We start from the raw sequence: 18,787 nt of genomic DNA on the forward strand, positions 1-18,787 counted from the left end.
CCTCCAATTTTGGTGTTGTCTGCAAACTTACTAACCACACCTTTATGTTATGAATAATAATTATTGCTTTATTGGTCCATTGCTTCTTAACTTGCACAAGCTGAATTTTCCACTACCTTTGTGATGACGAGTTTAAGAAATTTGAGTGCTTTTCAGTCCATTTCAACACTGATTTGAGATTAGGAAAGTGTATTTTGGAAATTTCAGGCTCATTAAGGTGTGGTACATTAATTATATGAAGTTGAATCCTTTCCATTTGTAAACCCAGTTCCAACATCTTGTACAGCTTCCTCAACCCAATGATATGTCTTAGCAGTAGCTTTGACTACCAATGACTCGTACACTACTGTGATATTCAGTAGACACCATATGGTTACTTGAACATTGTGCTTGCATCATATTTTAAACAAATATTTAAATGTAAATGAATTGTGTTTAGTACAAAACATTTGTTGTTTAAAAACATTACTCCCATTAATTCTATTAACAGAGAGATATTGATAGATTAATTGGGCAAAATGTGAAGTTCTTCATTTTGGAAGGGAGAACAAAAGAATAGAATATAATTTAAATGCAGAAAAATTGCAGAGAGCTGCAACATACTTGTGCGTATTTCTACATGAAACACAGCAAGCTAGCACAAGTAAAAGCAGGTAATCAGGAAGGCTAATGGAATGCTGGCCTTTATTTCAAGGGGGTTATAGTAAAGGCGTAGGGAAGTCTTACAGCAACTCTATAGGTGCTGCTGAGACTTCATGTGGAGGACTATCAGCGGTTTTGGACCCCTTATTTAAGGAAAGGTGTCATTTTATTGGAGGGAATTCAGAAAGTATGATCCCTGGTATGCAGGGATTACCTTACAAGCAAAGATTCTATTCACTGCAGTTCAGAAGAATGAGAGGTGATCTCATTGAAACATGAAGGATTCTTAATGGGCTTGACAGGGGAAATGCTGAGAGGACTTTTTCCGTCATGTGAAAGTCTAGGACCTGAGGGCACAGTCTCAGAATAAAGGGTTGCCAATTTAAGACTATCAGAAGGAGGAATCTCTTCTCTTAGATGGTGAAAGTCTTTGGAACTCTTTACCACACAGAGTTGTGGGGGTACAGCCCTTGTCTATATTTAAGGCTAAGATTAATAGATTCTCAATCAGTAGGGGGAGTCAAGGATAATGGGGAAGAGGCAGGAAAGTGGACGTGATGTATTTTGGATCAGCTATGAATCTATTGAATGGTGGAGCAGGCTCAATGGGCCAAATGACCTATTTCTGTTCCTATTTCTTACAGTTTTATTCCTTTTGGGCAGCACCACTTTACCTGAGCATCAAGGTCTGCCTTCTGATCTCCTCAATGTATTGGTGTCTATTATTGAAGACAATGAGGTATCACAGGAGTGAGAGGAACAGCTCCCAACATCTGATTAGTGCATGGGGCTGTCACTCAGTGCATGGGACTGATAAGTTTGCCATGTTTGTCTTTTACCCCTTTGCTGGGCTGAGCCAGTCAGATCTTCTGCCACTGCTGCAGCGGGTTGTCAGGGCCGCACTGGAGAAGAGCTGTGACTGTAATGAATTGGGGAGGTGCAGAGTGCAGAGCAGGCCCCTTGTTGGAACCGAATCCAGGGCAGAGCATTTCAGCTCACCACTTCACCTGAATCCCACATGGTGGGGGGCAGCTGCTGTTATTGGCGACCTCAGCAAAACAGGCACATGTGAGAAGCAGCTGGACAATGGTTGGCTGGATGGATGCCAGTGGGGAGTGAAGAGACCTTGGGGCAGCCTCACCAATCACTCGCTGTCTCCATGCCTACTATATCATAGGAAATATGGCATGTATGAGTAAACAATTCAGCTGAAAAAGTAGGAACCAGTTGCTTTAGATCACTAAAGCGACAGGAAAGAAATAAATGTCACACACACCATGGAGAAACAGCCATACAGAAATGTACAAGGAAATTGGTGGAGTAAAAAATCTGCAGGTTGATGTGGTACTAAGATGAGAGAACAGTTTAGTAGGATACCAAAGTAATAAAGTAGAAAAGTTAGCATCAAAAGGGGATATAAATAAATTAATATGCATCCGTTGCAATAAAACTAGGTATACCAAAGCCAATTGCTTGAAGTTAAGTGGGAGACTGGTTGCAGTAGTAGAATGTCTAAAATATCTTCAGAAAATGAGCCAATTGCATTGGAAATATGTAATAAACTGTAGTAGTAGTACCGGTAGAACATGTTTCCACAGAATGTACCATGAAGGTAAAGATGGCTAAGAACAATCGTGAAAATTCATCTTTGTATTTTGACAAGGAGAATTAGATCTCTGAGGCGCTGAATATTCTATCTCAAAAGTGGATTTATTTCTTTATGCACTGAATAAAGGAGGTAAACCAATAAAGTTATTGACTCTTGAAAAGTCAGTCACTGATGCTGGCTGATGACACTATTTGTCTTTCAGGCGGATTAAGGAAGAAGTCTATGAAATAAAAGAGATGATTTGGAAATTCAGTTATGCAATTTTTGAAAATTTCTCTGGAAGGGAGGAAGGTAAAGAGAATGGGGCTGATATGTTTAACCTACTCTCTTTAATAGAAATGCAAGAAATTGATTTTCAATTGAAAGAGTTATACTCAACAGCTTACTTAGAAATTAAATTAGACACTATTCACAACTATTATTAATTGGAAGACAAAGTACAAATGAGGAAAAGGAAATCACATCAAATAGTAGACAATGAGGAATGGACAGTGGTTGATCAGGTGGTAGTTCCATTTGAGTTTCGTAATGAAATTTTACAGTGGTTCACAAAATTCTAATTCACTCAGGATTAGGAAAGTGCAAGTTAAAATATTATAACATTTTTATTGTCCATAGTTACATAAAGATAGGGCCAAATTGTGCCAGCATGCCATATGACAGGTAGTAGTGAAATTAAATTTGTGCCTTCAGTTCCAATATCAGTTTTTAAAGAACAGTATCTGGCAGGGTCTTAATAGATTGTGTAGGACCACTAACTCAGTTTCTTTTATCAATAATGGATGTTTCCACAAGATTTCCTGAAGGAATACATCAGGAAAAATTACAACAAAAGTGGTAGTGGAAAAGTTAGTTTTTTTTAAACAAACTATGATTTACCTGAAGAAATATAATCAAACAAAGGTTCAAATTTTATGTTGCAAATCCTTTTTCAGCCTTGAATAAATGTAATGACCCAGTTTCAACAACACTCTGTAGTGCAGAATTCTACAAATTCACTACCCTAGAGATGAAATTCCTTCTCCTCTCTGTTGTAACTGGGTAACCTGTTAACTTTGAGATTATGCCCTAGGCATTCCCACAAGGGAAGGCAACCTTTCTGCATTGACTCAGTCAAGTCCTCTAAGAATCCTGTTCATTTTAAAAACTGCCTCTCATTCTTCTAAACTCTAATGAGCACAGGCCCAACCTATTCAACTCTCTTATAAGAGAAACTCTTCATATTGGGGAATAACCAAGCGCACCTTCTCAAGCCTGTCTCCAATACTTGTGTATTTTTCTATCAAGAAGGGCACTAAAACTGTTCATGCTATTCCAGGTGTGGTCTAACTAGTGCTTTCTATAGTCTTAGCAAGAGTTCCCAATATTTATGGTTTATTCCTTTTGAAATAAATGCCAATAGTCCACCTGCCTTCCCTATGACTTGCTGAACTTGTATGTTAGTTTTTTTTGTGATTTAAGCAGGAGAATTCCCAAATCCCTTGTGCCATAGCTGTCTGTAGTTTTCTCTACTTAAATAAAATTCAGCCTCTTTATATTTCCTGCCAAACCACAACCTAACCCTCTCTTTAATGAATTAACTCATTAATTACAGAGCTGCCCAATATCTTCTCCTAGACTCCTGCCCTTCCAAAATGTCAAATACCTTTGAATATTTAGGTCCCAGCTTGGACACCTGGCAGTCAAGTTTCTGAAATGTCTGTCAAGTCTTCCATATTCATTTCTGCTTGTGCTATCAATTAATCCAACTTGTTATGAATGCTTTACATGCTTAGATAAAGATTATTCTTACAAATTCTGACCTTAACTGCTGGTGCATTAAATTCATATCCTCTATTCATTCCTGCTACATTAATTACTGTCATTGGTTATCATTACCAATGTTGGTATCCCGCTATATTACCTAACCCATTTGATTGATTTAATCTCTTCTCCCCACAGGTATGGAGATCCCTTAATCTGATTAAATCTATCTCCACCATCCTAATTATACAAGTTGTCTAAATCATGACCCCAGCAAGAGTTAAATGAAGGTTACTCCAATGGTACACCCCACACTTTCCCCAATACTAATGCCAGTGCCCCATGAATCAAGGCAGATAATTCAGCTGTGTGATCGACTGAGTCTTTCTTTACGAACCTGCAGTCATGGAACACGTTGGAGATCAGGAGTTAAAACCTGAGCAGCATAGTTCAAAAAGTGTAATGAAAGGTCAGCATCATAATAACAAGCTGGTATTTGATTTTAAAGAAGAATAAAGGAAGAACTGAATCCAGAAGGATTATCAGAAATGTTGTTCTTGACAAAGTATACCAAACTGACCAAAGTACTGAACTATCATTTAGGAGTGTAGAACTTGAGTATTGTTGAAAAAAGAAGTATGCTCGTTAAGGTATTCATTTTACATTCATGAAGTAATGCCTCAATCATGGCAATGCCTCAACAGAGTCAACTTGCTTGGTGTGAATTTAAACTCGGGGCAATAATTGTTCCCTAGTTCATTCTCCAAGACGAAAGCTCTACCAGAGTCCACTGACAATAATCAATTAGCACAGTATTCTCATGCAGCATATATTGTTGTTCACATTGAAATTTGATATTTTTTTGATCCTGTCCTGTTTTATATAATTTTGTCATCATGGATATGGAAAAGATGTGAAATATGCTCAAATATAAAAAGGAGACTTGCTGCAACAAATCAAGGAAATTGAAGCTGCCAATTATAAATTAACCTTCTTTCAACAGATACTTGGAATTGCATGAGCCCACCAAGACTGAAGTTTAAATACTATTATCCCAAAAGATTGGCTGAGTGGTTAAGCTGTATAATTTTGCCAAGGTATTCAGCTTAGTGGTGAAATGTGACAACAGATAGAGGATAATACTTGCATGAACTTATTTGCTGGATAAAGTTTCTACAATATTATATTTTGATCAGTGGCACATGGTTTTACAAGTTTGTTTTGGATTGGCTTCTTCAATTAAGACTGTAATCGTGGAGAGAGTGTTGTAAAGCATCTGCACATGACATGGATTGTTGGGTCTGTGGTGTAGATTTCTAGTTGTCTACTAAATAATGTCTAGTCAACGTTGTTTTAAGTTCATTTGTTGCAGTAAAAGACTTGGAATTGGAAATCTTGTTGTGTAATTTCTTTGAATTGGTCACTGGGAATCCAAATTTAAGTGATATCTGGCCTACAGGGATCACATTGTTAGAAACATCTTTTCTACATTTACCCATCATATTTTTAAAGACTTCTATAAAATCAATTTTAGATCTTCTCTGTCCTAAAGAAAAGGACTTCAGCTACAAGGCTGATGGATACCAAGCAAGCTTTACAATTTGAAAACACAATTTTAAAATATAATATTTTTAATTTGTTTAAGTTTCTATAATTTATTATTCTTTCATGGACATTAATTATATGGTCTACAAAGGAATCCTGTTTAGGGTTCCTTATTCTATCGGCAATTTTCTATTTGGCCTTGTACTAAATTTAAATATTTTGTAGTCCTGCCGTTTTGTGATGTAAATGTGATATAAGTAATTATTTACACAACTGTATTTTAGGTAGCATGCAATAGTATTTTCTTCAAGACAAGTGGGCTTTCTTTATTTTGTATTGTGTGACTAGATTACAGTTAAGTTTTAACAACATTATATTCTTCACCAAGCGTGACTATATCATCTAGTAGGATTTACTAAGATATATAATTTATTAGAATACAATATACGAATAGTCTTGCAAATTTGCCCCTTCATTTATTTATCCAGTATTTCTCTCAGATGCTGTCAGACCAGCCAAGTATTTCCAGTATATTCTGCATTTATTTTATGAAGATTTATCTTGTAAATTCAGTGAGATGATGACAAAGTACATAAATCAAGTATTGATATTTTGCATTCCACCATCTTCAACAGAAAATCAGGCTCCTAGTTACATGGAGTTAAGCTGCTTGCAGGTATGAAAACCAGGATGGATCATGCTGTTTAGCTTAGGGAACTATAAGGATTGAGGCAAGACACTACTACAAGTTTTTCAACAGTGAATTGAAGGATACGTATTGTGGTTACTTGAACTGCACGCAATTTCTATGAATTAACAGTGTTAAGAGGGAAATTATTTACTTTTGGGAACACAGCATCCTTGAGCAATAAACATAGCATAAAATCAGTGACCCCAATACAAACGTTGTGCAATTTATTTGTTCATACCAACATAATATAAATATAGTTTTTGCTTAGCCATTTACTGATACATTAATCTTAACTTTAAAATTTTGGGGGATTTTCTGTGCTCTATCCTGCCACTAATGGCCTTAAAAAGCTTTAGCAGATCATGTGTTTAATAACTGTTATTCATCACATTTTTTTTTACATTTGCTTCTTGTCCTTTTCATGATGAGACAATAGCTCATTAAAGAATCATTATGCTCCCTTACCTGTCTGTTGGAGATGCAGTATGTTGAACTGGTGGGAGTGGGTCACTCAGATACCTAATTGCATGCAAAGGCATTGCTGATGACGAAACTCCTGGATCAGTTAGATGTCTAGCTGCATGCAAAGGTGTTACTGATGACTTTCCTGGATCACTTGGATATCTAATTGCGTGCAACGGCATTACTGATGATGATACTTCTGGATCAGTCCGGGGTCTATTGGCATGCAAAGGCAATACTGATGAAAGCTTTCCTGGATCATTCAGGTGCCTCATGGCATGCACAGTTGTTACTGATGATTTTCCTGGATTAGTCAGAGGCCTAGTTGCATGTATAAATGTCACTGATGAAGATTTTGATAAATCATTTGGAGCTCGACCCACATGCAAAGGCATTACTGGTGAGGGTTTTCCTGGAGATGGTGGAAAATCATAACACTGCAATAGGCTATCTGCTAACTCAACCTGAAAATAAAAGACAAGAACTGTAAGAAAGCACAATATAACTAACCAACTTAAAAAAAACACAGTACAGTGAAATCTCCATTATTTATTTTTACTAAGAGGATTCCTCTGGTGGAAAATAGACATTTTAGTCATTAACTTGCACAATCACAAGAAATTGTCCTATTTACCCCCATCAGAACTCTCTATAATTTATAATCTTCACTGTGGAAGTTCCTGTATTTCAAACGTCTCCTTGTAAGTAATAGTTTCCCATTTTAGCATCATCCTAACAGAATAATTTGCAAACTGCAATCCATGGACTGCCTGGATGTGGTAAAGATGCAACAACACTTCTGGGAATAACGAGCAGTAGTGTTAGCCAGGAAACTGTTTTCCAGATTTTCATTGCCAATACCGTAACTGCCTTGCGATCAATCCCACCACCAAATAAAGAATTAAAACAAAAATAAAAGAACTCCTCCACACCCTGAAGTCTTGCAGGAACACCACTTTGGATCATATGCTGCTAATATCCAGTTTTAGGACATATGTTAGAAATCCCTTTAAGAGTTGATGTCTTTCTCTTTGAGCCATGGTATTATAACTAAAACCAATTTGACATGTTTGGATGTATTGTCTCAAGGACTGACAAACAGAAATAATAGCAACATCTTTTGCGAGATGAACAACTGATGCTCAAATTAGAACAATACTAAAATTCTGTCCAACATGACATTGTCAGGAAAAGGACTTTCTTCTTATCAAGGTTAAATGGAAAAATAATTTAGAACTAAGTTGAGCTAAAATCTTTGTTGATAATGGAAACAGAAAAAGCTGGTGCAAGAGACAACACATTAGAGTCAAAGAGATGTATAGCAGGGAAACAGACCTTTCCGTCCAACTTGCCCATGCTGACCAGATATCCCAACCTAATCTAGTCCCACCTGCCAGCCCCCGGCCCATATCCCTCCAAACCCTTCCTATTCATATACCCATCCAGATGCCTTTTAAATGTTGTAATTGTACCAGCCTCCACCACTTTCTCTGGCAGCTCATTCTATACACATACAACCCTCTGCGTGAAAATGTTGCCCCTTAGGTCTCTTTTATATCTTTCCCCTCTCACCCTAAACCTATGCCCTCTAGTTCTGGACTCCCCCACACCAAGGAAAAGACACCATTTGGTTGATGATCTTGTTTAGGATACCACCAGATCATGGATTAATCTTTAGGATTGTTCTGCAAGAGTGGCAGAATGTGCATCCATACCTAAAGCCTGCTGATAGTTTGTATAACAGGCATATCATAATGTCAATTAATGTGCATTTCTGTTTGACACAAATTCTGCCATTTTGAAGCTCCACTCTCCACCCTACTCCCTTTCTTAACCTTAAAGCTGAACATAACATTAAGCATTTTGTAACATAACAAGCTACTTGCTAGTTTATTTCTTTGTGCAATTGTTACAATTCTACTTGCCTTTAATACTTTCTATGTACTTTAAAGTTTTTTTTAAAGATTTCAGTGATGCACACAGACTGATCTGGAATACTTGATTATTCAGATTTAAGGACTTCTGTACTTATCAGTGACATGGATGATTTGGTAGGTTTTCTCCTCTCTTGGCATTCAACTCAACTGAGAGAATAGATGCCACACAAAGCAAAACAATCTGCTAGAAGGGGGAAGAGGAGAACAGATTATACTCAGCAGGAGGTCAAGTCTACAAAGGATGTTCAGGGAGCAACTTTCCAATTTAGAGATGATTAGCAATTTAGAGATGATGAATATTTTGGGTACTTGTCATTGAAATCTGCCACCAGCCTTTGCTACAACCTCATGGCAGGAAAGGACTGCATTGCTGGAAGATGTCAAGGTGATTATGGCTTTGAATTTCAATGCATCTGAATGTTTTCAGTCTGCTATTGTAGATATAAGCAAAATTTTGAAGCAAAAATGAACAACTTCATCTTCTATTGGCTTGCCAGAGAGAAGGCTACATTTCAAAACCCTCTTACTCTACAGCTTTCCTCTGACAACCCTCCTATTTGCACTTCCCTCTCTTTACCTTTCCTCTCACTTCTTATTTTCTGCCTCTCCTGATTTGCCCACTCCCCTATCCCAACACATTCATTCACCACATCCGTCTCTTGACACTCCTTCCTGAGTGAAATGGTAAGTGGGAAGCATGAACAGGTAGGAAGAACGGGAAGCAGGGGTAGGAGGGTCAGCAGAGGAGAAGCAGTGAATTTCCTTTAACAAGTCCGATCGTGCTCAATAAGAAGAAAGTCAAGGAACATCTTTCAGGAACATGCCTAATTTCAAAGAGTCAGAATGATCTTTATTCAGAATATTCTGAAACACAGTAACGTTGAATCCAATCTGACTGTTTTTCTGAACTTTGAAGAGTCATACTGATTTTGAAATGTTAACTTTTTTTTTTCTCCAAAGATGTTGCCAGATCTGCTGAGTTTCTTCAACGGTTGTTTCTTTTTCATAGGTCTAGCATCTGCAGAAATTTGCTTTACTCTCTGTTAGTTGATATTGTTAATGATCCTTTCTGTTCAGCTCCTGTCACTGTTTCTCTCAAATCTGCTGTCAACATGCTCTCAAAAAATCCAATCCTTGATCTTGAAAGAGGACATTTAGAGTCAAAGAGTCACTCACCAAGTATTTAGTGGGAAAACGAGTTGAGGCTCAGTAAGTTCCAGCATGAGGTATTGTGGAAAGTTGGGAGTTTTATGTCCAAAATAATATGAGTTAACAGCAGAACTTCAACTCCACATACCACCCCCCTCAACCCTAATAATCTTTGACCAACTCCACATCCCCCGACCCTGACCCCGACCTGGATAACTTTTCACCAAATCCAGACCTCCCACCGCTCCCCACCGACCCTGATAACATTTCATGAACTCCACATCTCCCCAGACCCTAATAACATTTCACCAAATCCACAACCCCCCTGACCTGTTTAAACCTTCACCAAATCCACATCTCCCCCGACTCTGACAATCTTTCACGCACTCCACATCTCCCTGACCTTGATAATCTTTCACCAACTCCACCCCCCCCCAACCCTGATAATCTTTCACCAAATCCACATCCCCCTGATCCTGATAACCTTTCACCAACTCCAATCAGATCAGCGATGATCATGTTAAATGATGCACCAACTTTGAGAGGCTAAATGGCCACTTCTGTTCTTAACTTGTATGTTCAAAAAGAATAGCTCCATCTTACTTACTGTGAATCTGTCTCTGCCTTAAAAATACTCAAGAATTCTGCTTCTGCCACCTTCTGAGGACGAGAGTTCTGAAAAGTCATTATCCTTCGGGAAATAAATTATTCCCCACCTCTGTCTTAATTGGGAGGACCGTCATTTCTAAACAGTGAATACTGGATTCTTCACAAGATGAAATATTCCTTCCACAATGACCGTATCAACCCTCTCGGAAACTTTTGTTTCAATCAATTTAGCTCTTATTCTTCTAAACATCAGAGGATATAAGCCTGGCCTGTCCAAATTATTGGCAATGGATATTAGTCTAGTAAACCTCTCTGAAGTTCTTCTAATGCATTCACATCCTTGCTTAAGTAAGAGATGAGTGCTGTATATAATACTGTATGTAATGTATTGTTATAAAGCATCTATAACAGTGTACTCCAGAGGTTCTCTCACCAGTGAAACATAATCTCCTTACATTGCATGGAATCCACTTCAACAATTAGGTTGGGATCAATTCCTGCTAAATCATGTCACCAAGGCTGAAGACAGAACTTTTAGTTTAAAGTTTAGATAGGTAATGGGAAATGTAAAAATCTCAAGAATGAAGTCAAGCCATTAAAACAGTACAGTGGTTTGGGTAAAGAAAAACAGAGTGGGCCTGGAAATGGCATTGAGTTTAATAGCAATAGAGTATCAGATAATAAAGTTTATGGAAGAATAGTTCTAAATATTAAAATTAAAAGTTCTTTATCTGAATGTATGAAGTATACATAATGAAGCAGATGAACTAGTGGCATTAACAGAGCTAAATAGTTTATATTTAATAACTATAAATATAACTAGGCATAGGGACTGTGCTTTTGAAAAAGGTTGCTACCTAGATGGTAGATGGGTTGGTGATCAATTTGGTGACACTAGCTTCTGTGTTTTGAAAGAGGACAGCTCAGAGTTGGCAAAGGTCAAGTATCAAATTTTGAATATTTAGAACTAATTAAGATATCTAGTAACACCCTGTTCTTATATTGACAGGAGTTTTCAGTCAACAACGTGGGTGGCCCACATTGGGTTGAACTTTAATTTTTTACCAAAGTACCGAACCCTGGGGGAGGGGGACAAGCCATGCTTCCTCTTCAGTTAGCTAAAAAAACCTGAAAACTAAAGGTGCTGAATCAGAGACAGCTATTTTAACAGCTGGTTCAAATGGTAAGTACCTGATGTGTGAGGTTAGAATACCGGGAGGGTTAAGGCATCAAGTGAGGCAAAGTAGGATGCCAAGTGTGTAAAGGTAAGATGTCAGGTGGTTAGAATGTCAAGTTGGGTAGGGGATTGGGTGCCAGATGGGATAGTGCCAAGTTGTAGAACACTAGGTGGGGGGATGCCTTGAGTGTAGGGCATAGTTTGCCAGGGGTAGGGTGCTAGATGGGTTGGATGCCTAAACGCAAGGTAGCCAGATTAAGCAATACAGTGTTTAAGATTAGTTTATGGGAAATATTGGGTCCAGGGAGGGTGGGGGTCAGGGAGAATGGACAGAGATCTGGAGATGTGCAGGGGAGGGGGGTGTGGGGGTGTAGGCTGTGGCACTAGCTCATCATGCCTGGCAGCGTGGCTTCCTTAGGCTGTCTGCTGTAAAAAAGAATGGCACTTCTTCCCACCACACTGTCCACCAACACCTCCAGGTCTCTGTCCACAAACTGGAGAGCTAACTTATTTCATTAGTCCATTTCTCAGTGGCATTTGTTGAGCACCAGAATATAAGGACCAGCTCTCGGCTCGCAGCATTTGAATTGCTGTTTAGTTGGACTTTAAATACCATGAATATTGTAAGTTCCCAGCAGTGGTGAGCATATCTGCCATGTAATTCCACAAGAGGGCACCATAGAGCCCAGTTACATAATTAACAAGATGAGTAGAAGATAATATGAGAAAAGTCACCCCATGCCAGATGGATTGCACATAAAGAATCTCAGTTGACAAAACCATTGAACTGAAAATAGAAACAAAATGCCAATTGTGTCAAAGACTAGACACCAGCCTTTAGGAAAACAGTGGCACAGTGGTTAGCACTGCTGCCTCACAGCACCAAAGACCTAGATTCAATTCCCACCCCAGGCAACTGTCTGTGTGGAGTTTGCACATTCTCCCCATGTCTGCATGGGTTTCCTCCGGGTGCTCCGGTTTCCTCCCACAGTCCAAAAATGTGCAGGTCAGGTGAATTGGCCATGCTAAATTGCTCGTAGTGTTAGGTAAGGGGTAAATATAAGGGAATGGGTCTGGGTGGGTTGCTCTTTGGAAGGTTGGTGTTGTTGGGCTGAAGGACCTGTTTCCACACTGTAAGTAATCTAATCTAACAATGTGTAGGTATGGGGGAGTGCAGAAAAGATTCACAAGAATGGTTTCAGAGAAGAGAAATGATATAAGGATGAGGAGATTGTAAGCTTTTCAGCTCGGAGGTGGTTAAGGGGAAATTTGATAGTAATATTCAAGATTATGAGTGGACTCCATGAGGTTGCCAGACACTATTCCCATTGGTAGAAGAATCAAGAACCAGAGATTACCAATTTATGATAAATGGGAAAAGATTGTAAGGAAAAAATGTTGATGCAGTTAGTGGTGCAATCTGGAATGCATTGCCTGACAGTGTGATGGAGGTAGATTAAACCATAGCTTTTCTAATTTCCCTTCAAAAGCTAACAATTATAGGGAAAAGGAGGGGAAGCAGAACCAGGATTAGCTGAATGAGAGCCAGCATGGACATGATTAGCTGAATGGCCGCCACCTTTTGTACTGGAACCACTCTGATTTCATGATATCTCTGTCCTTGCAAATTACCTGTACCTGGTTTTTGAGCTGCCAACAACCTTTAACAGAGTTGACCATCTTTCTCCAATATCTCCACTGGCATCCAGCTGGGTATGAACGAACAAACTTATTTATTGTCACTTGCATTTTAGTGACTAATACGATAAAATACAGTGAAAAGCTTCAACAACTGCCCCTGGTGCCATTTTGAATATTTTAAAATTAAAATGGATAAAAGGTATAACTGAAAGAGTCCTGAGCCAGCTCACCAATAGCACCTGCACCACCACCCCTCCTCCACCACCCCGCTGCTGCCTGCACTGGACCCACCAGCATAGGAGTCACCAGTCTTTAGGTTCCATCTCTTCGCCACTAAACCTACCGCGCTGATGTCGATACCACATTGCATGCTGAACCCACACTTGCCCTGCAACCAGGAGTCCCCTGTTCGCTGCCAGACCGGGCTGCCACCGCCATTCTCCTTGCTCTGGCCCTGCTCCAAGGTGTCGCATTATGGCGCCACCATCTTGAAAGGTCCGCTGCTACCACTACCTCTGATCGCTGGAGGAGCTTTGTTGCCACACCTGCCAACAGCCCCGAACATGGGAGAACATTCCTGCTGCCGCCATCCCTCCAGTTGCCATGGGGAGCCACGTCCATCAACATCTCTGACTACCAGGAGGAGCTGCCATTCAGCTGCCGGATGGCTGTAGCCACCACACTGATTTTGCCAACTAACCCACCGCAACAGGCTCCAAAGGTAAGAAAAATTGAGAGAAAAAGTAAAAAGAAAGCATGGGAGAGCAGATGTGCTCCAGGCAAAAGCCCACATACAGCCTTGAGACTCTGCTGCCATCTTGATCCGTTCATAGCCACAGAATCACCTGCAATGGTTTGTCTTCCTGCATCATCACCATTATGTATCATGTTCCTGAGGATCATTTCTTGATCTCCTGCTATTTTTCACTTAGAGGCTGCTCCTTGTTAATATCATCCTAAAAAGCAGTGTCAATTTCCACACTTAGCTCAATAACATTCAGCTCTAACCCACCAGCACGTCCTTTGATCCATCCACCATATCTGAGTTATCATGCTGCTAACGAACATCCATTACAGTTTGAGCAGAATTTCTTCTAACCAAATATTGAGAAGACCAAAGCCGTTGTTTTCATTCTCTCGTACAAATTTTGTTCCCTAGCCACTCTGAAGACACCTTCATAAACTTGGTAGCACAATGGACCCCAACATGAGCATCTGACCATACATTTGCAGGACTTCTATGACCACCTGTTTTCACATTCTGAACATCACCCAATCTGTCTCTTCCTCAGTTCATCAGCTGCTGTGAATCACTGGCCACAGAACAGATCTGCAGAGCGGTTTTTCTCAAGGTCCGGTACACCACCCATCTTTGAGGAGATAAATAGGCTAAGCACAAACTTTAAGTCTTTTTTTCAGATATTCCTGAGTTTGTTTTTCATGACCCTGTACACCCCTTTTTTATGTGCATTCCTTGGACTGTTCTTGGGGATTTCTTCTACTTTCTATAGTTTAATAATCTAAACAGACATTTTAACAGCTCTTAAAAGCTATGGGCAGAAACGGATTCTCTCAACTTCGCTGTCTGTTTCACCCCACACATGCTCTCTCTCACCACCATTCTTACTTCTACCTTACATTTTGCCTTTTCTAAGTCCATTTCAGCTCAGCACTGCAGGTCATTTTTCATGGTATGCAACTATATGAAAAATTAACTAATAACAAACAAAACCCAATGGTACTAGCTCTATGCTGACAGAAATTATTTTGGCTTACAGAAATATACTTACAGATTTTATGAATAATGTTGCTCAGAAATATCAGCATATTGAACTTTTCTGCAATTTACAAAGTGACACCTGAAAACACACACTAAAGCAGAAGCTTTGACTAAAGACAATAAAACATATTATATATATCAGCATGATATTCAGTTCAATATTTGTCAACATTTATTGACTTCTTTTACCAAGTCTATAAAACCTTGTGATTGCAAGGTACTTACAGGAAATTGTGGCAGAGGTGAAAAAGGATGGGCTGGTACTGTCTTTATCTGCAAAATAATAGAAAACTCAAAAGACATCAAAAGAATCAGCATTAACACTTCAGTCACAAATTCAAGATCATTCATATGATGAATTTAAAACAACTGTATTGCAGGACATAAGTTGCACACAAATCTCTTTTCATTCCTGATGCATGCTTACAATTGAGCTGGTGAGAAATGAAGAATTAGTTGAGGCTTTAATATAAATATTGTATAATTTCATTATTTTTATTCTGCTATAATCCAATGTTGCTTGCTTTTAGATTGGGATAAATAGCTTAGTTCAGATCTATAAATGTCATTAGTGCTCAGCTTGATTTAGCAAGAACTGTAGTGCAAATTTCTCCCTTTGGACCAGTATTTAACAGATTTGTCAAACCATGCCTTGTAATATGAGAAGTTCAGAACTCATCATAGAATCATACCTCAGAAGGAAAACCTTTAGCTAAATATGTCCCCACCATTTTGCTGTACTAACTCTCCAATTAATCCCACTCCCTTGCTTTAACTCTATTGTCCGACAAAATGTTCCTTTTCAAGTATTTAGCCAAGTCCCTTGCGAAAGTTAATATTGAACCATTTCTGTCACTTTCCGCAATGTATGCACAATAATGGGAGACTGCAAAGCAGGAATCCAAAGCCACTGCGTATGAAAATAGATGCTGAATGGAATCTTAGGAGGCTTGAACGATGTGGCAGAATGATGTGAGAATTCCAGTGAAATCTATTTCGACATCAGGAAAATCAAGCTGTATCGTTGAAGCAAATTCCAGGCAGCAACAAGAGATTCTCACGAGGCAGTAGTGAGCTGTCTAAAAGAAGGATTATTGTTTATTAATATTGTAATGGACTAGGCCAGACCACTCAAAACATTCTTAAGCAGGCAGCCCAGATCATAACTTTGCAATTTGTTTCGCTAAGTGTACAGTGAAAATTACCCAGAATAAGTTAGCTCAGTTGACTGCTAAGTTTTAAACCACACAAAAATGTATTAACAAAATTACATAATGAAGCACAAAAGCAGAATAAAGAACCTCTACAGAACTCAGTCTATCCAAACTAGACTTAAATATGCTGTTCCAAATATACAGAACAGTTCCAATAAGCAGACTCCCTTTAAAAACCACTATAAATGGAACACATGCTTGAAGTTGAAGGGTGGAAAGAGAGAGAGAGTACATAGCTCCTTGTTAAACTCCCCACCAGCTAGAGAGCTGACTATTCCCCTTTCATTACACAGGTTACTTCTAAAACATGAGCATTTTGGCTTGAAGTCTCATCTGTTTATATATAAACAAAAGGCCTCTCAAAATCCTTTTCATCTCTGTACCAGACTGATCGGAGCCCGGCGTGATTTATTACCCCTCTGAAAAAAAAATCAATGACAGAGTACCCTTGAGAAAAGGAACAGCTTTTAGTAAAAAAAGGGACTAGCTTTGTGACACGTCCCCCCCTTAAAAAAATGAACTATCAATACCAAAAGATGGCTTCATTTTTAACCCTTCAAAACCCAGATAGCCGTCTGAACACACATATACACTATACTAAATATAAACATGCAAGCATGCACAACAACATGCAAATTCAGGCCATGGCACACCTGCCACCGATCACTTCTGTATATCAGTCGAGTTTCGATAACGGATTGGCAATCATGTTTTCGTGACTTGCCACATGCACAATTGTCAAATTGAATGGCTGCAACAACAAGCTCCATCTAAACAGTCCGGCATTTTTGTCCTTAAATTTTGCCACAAATATCAATGGGTTGTGCTCAGTGTAGACGACTGTCTCAGATGCTGGTAATATAAACACTGAAACATTGTAGGCCCAACACCAAGCTTAAAGTCTGTTTCTCCACCGTTTAATATTTCTGTTGATGAACGTTCAGCTTCCTGGAAGAATACCCAATTGGTCTTTATATTCCCTCGTCATCCTCCTGCAGAAGCACCACACTGATACCCAAAACATGGCATCGATAGCCGCTTTGAAAGTCTTCATGTAATCTGGTGTGGCTAATACTGGGGCAGTGGTTAACAGTTTTTAGGCTGTCAAATGCCATTTGCAGTCCACTGTCCACTGAAACTTCTTGCCCTTTTTTAACAATTCAGTGAGTGGAGCAGTCACACTGCTAAAGTACCGCACAAACCTTTGGTAAAATCCACTCAACCCCAGGAACTGTAATATTCTTTTTTGTTGATGGTGTGGGAAATTCCCCAATTACTTTCATTTTTGAATCTCATGGGGCCACTTGTCCATGTCCAATAACATGGTCCAGGGAGGTGTCTTGGGCTTTGGCAAATTCACTTTGAGCTAGGTTTACCACCAAGCCTGCCTTCCGAAGTCGATCGAACAAATCTGATAAATGCTGTAAATGTCCCTTCCATGAGTGACTAAAAATCACCAGATCATCAATATACACCAGACAGCTGGGTAATCTGGCAATGACCTTATTAATCAGTCTCTGAAAAGTGTCTGGAGCGTTTTTCATACCAAACAGCATGACTTTGAACTGATATAGTCCATTTGGTGTTATGAAAGCTGAAATAGCCTTTGCTCTCTCTGACAGAGGTACTTGTTAGTAGCTTCTGAGCAAGTCCAACTTAGAAATGTAAGTTGCTTGTCCCACTTTTTTGACAATCCTCCAACTGTGGAATTGGATATGCATCAGTCTTTGTAACGGCGTTGACTTTACATTAGTTCACACATGACTGTTGGGTACCATCTGGCTTTGGAACCATGACCCTGAAGAAGGGCTCATGCCCGAAACGTCGATTCTCCTGCTCCTTGGATGCTGCCTGACCTGCTGCGCTTTTCCAGCAACACATTTTCAGCTCTGATCTCCAGCATCTGCAGTCCTCACTTTCTCCTACAGGTGAGCTCCAGTCACTTCGATTATGCCATCTTGGAGTATGCGCTCTATCTTCTTCTGAACCTGTGCCAACTTTAGAGGGTTATGCCTATAAGGATGTTGCTTAATCGGAACAGCATCTCCTGTCTCTACATCATGAGGTTAGTACATCCCAGTTTATTTCTGCATATCTCCTCATGTGATAGTAATAACTCTTTCAGGTCATTTCGATTTTCTTGTGGAAGGTAACTCAATAATTTATCCCCATTTTTGACAACTTCCTTATTGTTCAATTTGATTTGAGAATGTCCAATTCAGAATCCTTGAACTTGGTTCTTCCTTCTGTACTGTAATCATTATTTTCCTTCCCTATCAAAATACCTTTGAGTATGTTCACATGACTCACTCTGTGATTTCTTCCTGTTTGGAGTCCTTATCAAGTAGTTCACCTCACTCAATTTTCTCTCGATTTGATACGGTCCACTAGACCTGGCTTTTAAAGGCTCACCTGTCACTGGAAGTAACACCAATACCTTATCCCCAATTGCAAAATTGCGAATTTGTGATTTCTTATCCGCTTCCTGTTTCATTTTATGCTGTGATACATTTAAATTCTGTAGAGTCAACTCTCCAGCTCTATTTAATTGTTCTCTAAAATTTGACACATAGTCCAAATGGGTGGTC

At 39.2% G+C, this 18,787-nt stretch overlaps 1 protein-coding gene across 1 annotated transcript in view; it reads right to left on the bottom strand.

Annotated features, from left to right (window-relative positions):
• The window catches only part of LOC140480568 (band 4.1-like protein 4B), a 380,420-nt gene that overhangs the window by 10,022 nt on the left and 351,611 nt on the right, over positions 1-18,787 (bottom strand). Inside the window, exons 23-24 of the mRNA XM_072575571.1 lie at positions 15,211-15,258; positions 6,696-7,156 (exon numbers count right to left, since the gene is read on the bottom strand). Of these exons, the coding sequence (XP_072431672.1) occupies positions 6,696-7,156; positions 15,211-15,258 (509 nt within the window). The remainder of the gene's footprint in view (positions 1-6,695; positions 7,157-15,210; positions 15,259-18,787) is intronic.

Source organism: Chiloscyllium punctatum, chromosome 8 (genome assembly GCF_047496795.1).
Source record: "Chiloscyllium punctatum isolate Juve2018m chromosome 8, sChiPun1.3, whole genome shotgun sequence".
Taxonomy (NCBI): Eukaryota; Metazoa; Chordata; class Chondrichthyes; order Orectolobiformes; family Hemiscylliidae; genus Chiloscyllium; species Chiloscyllium punctatum.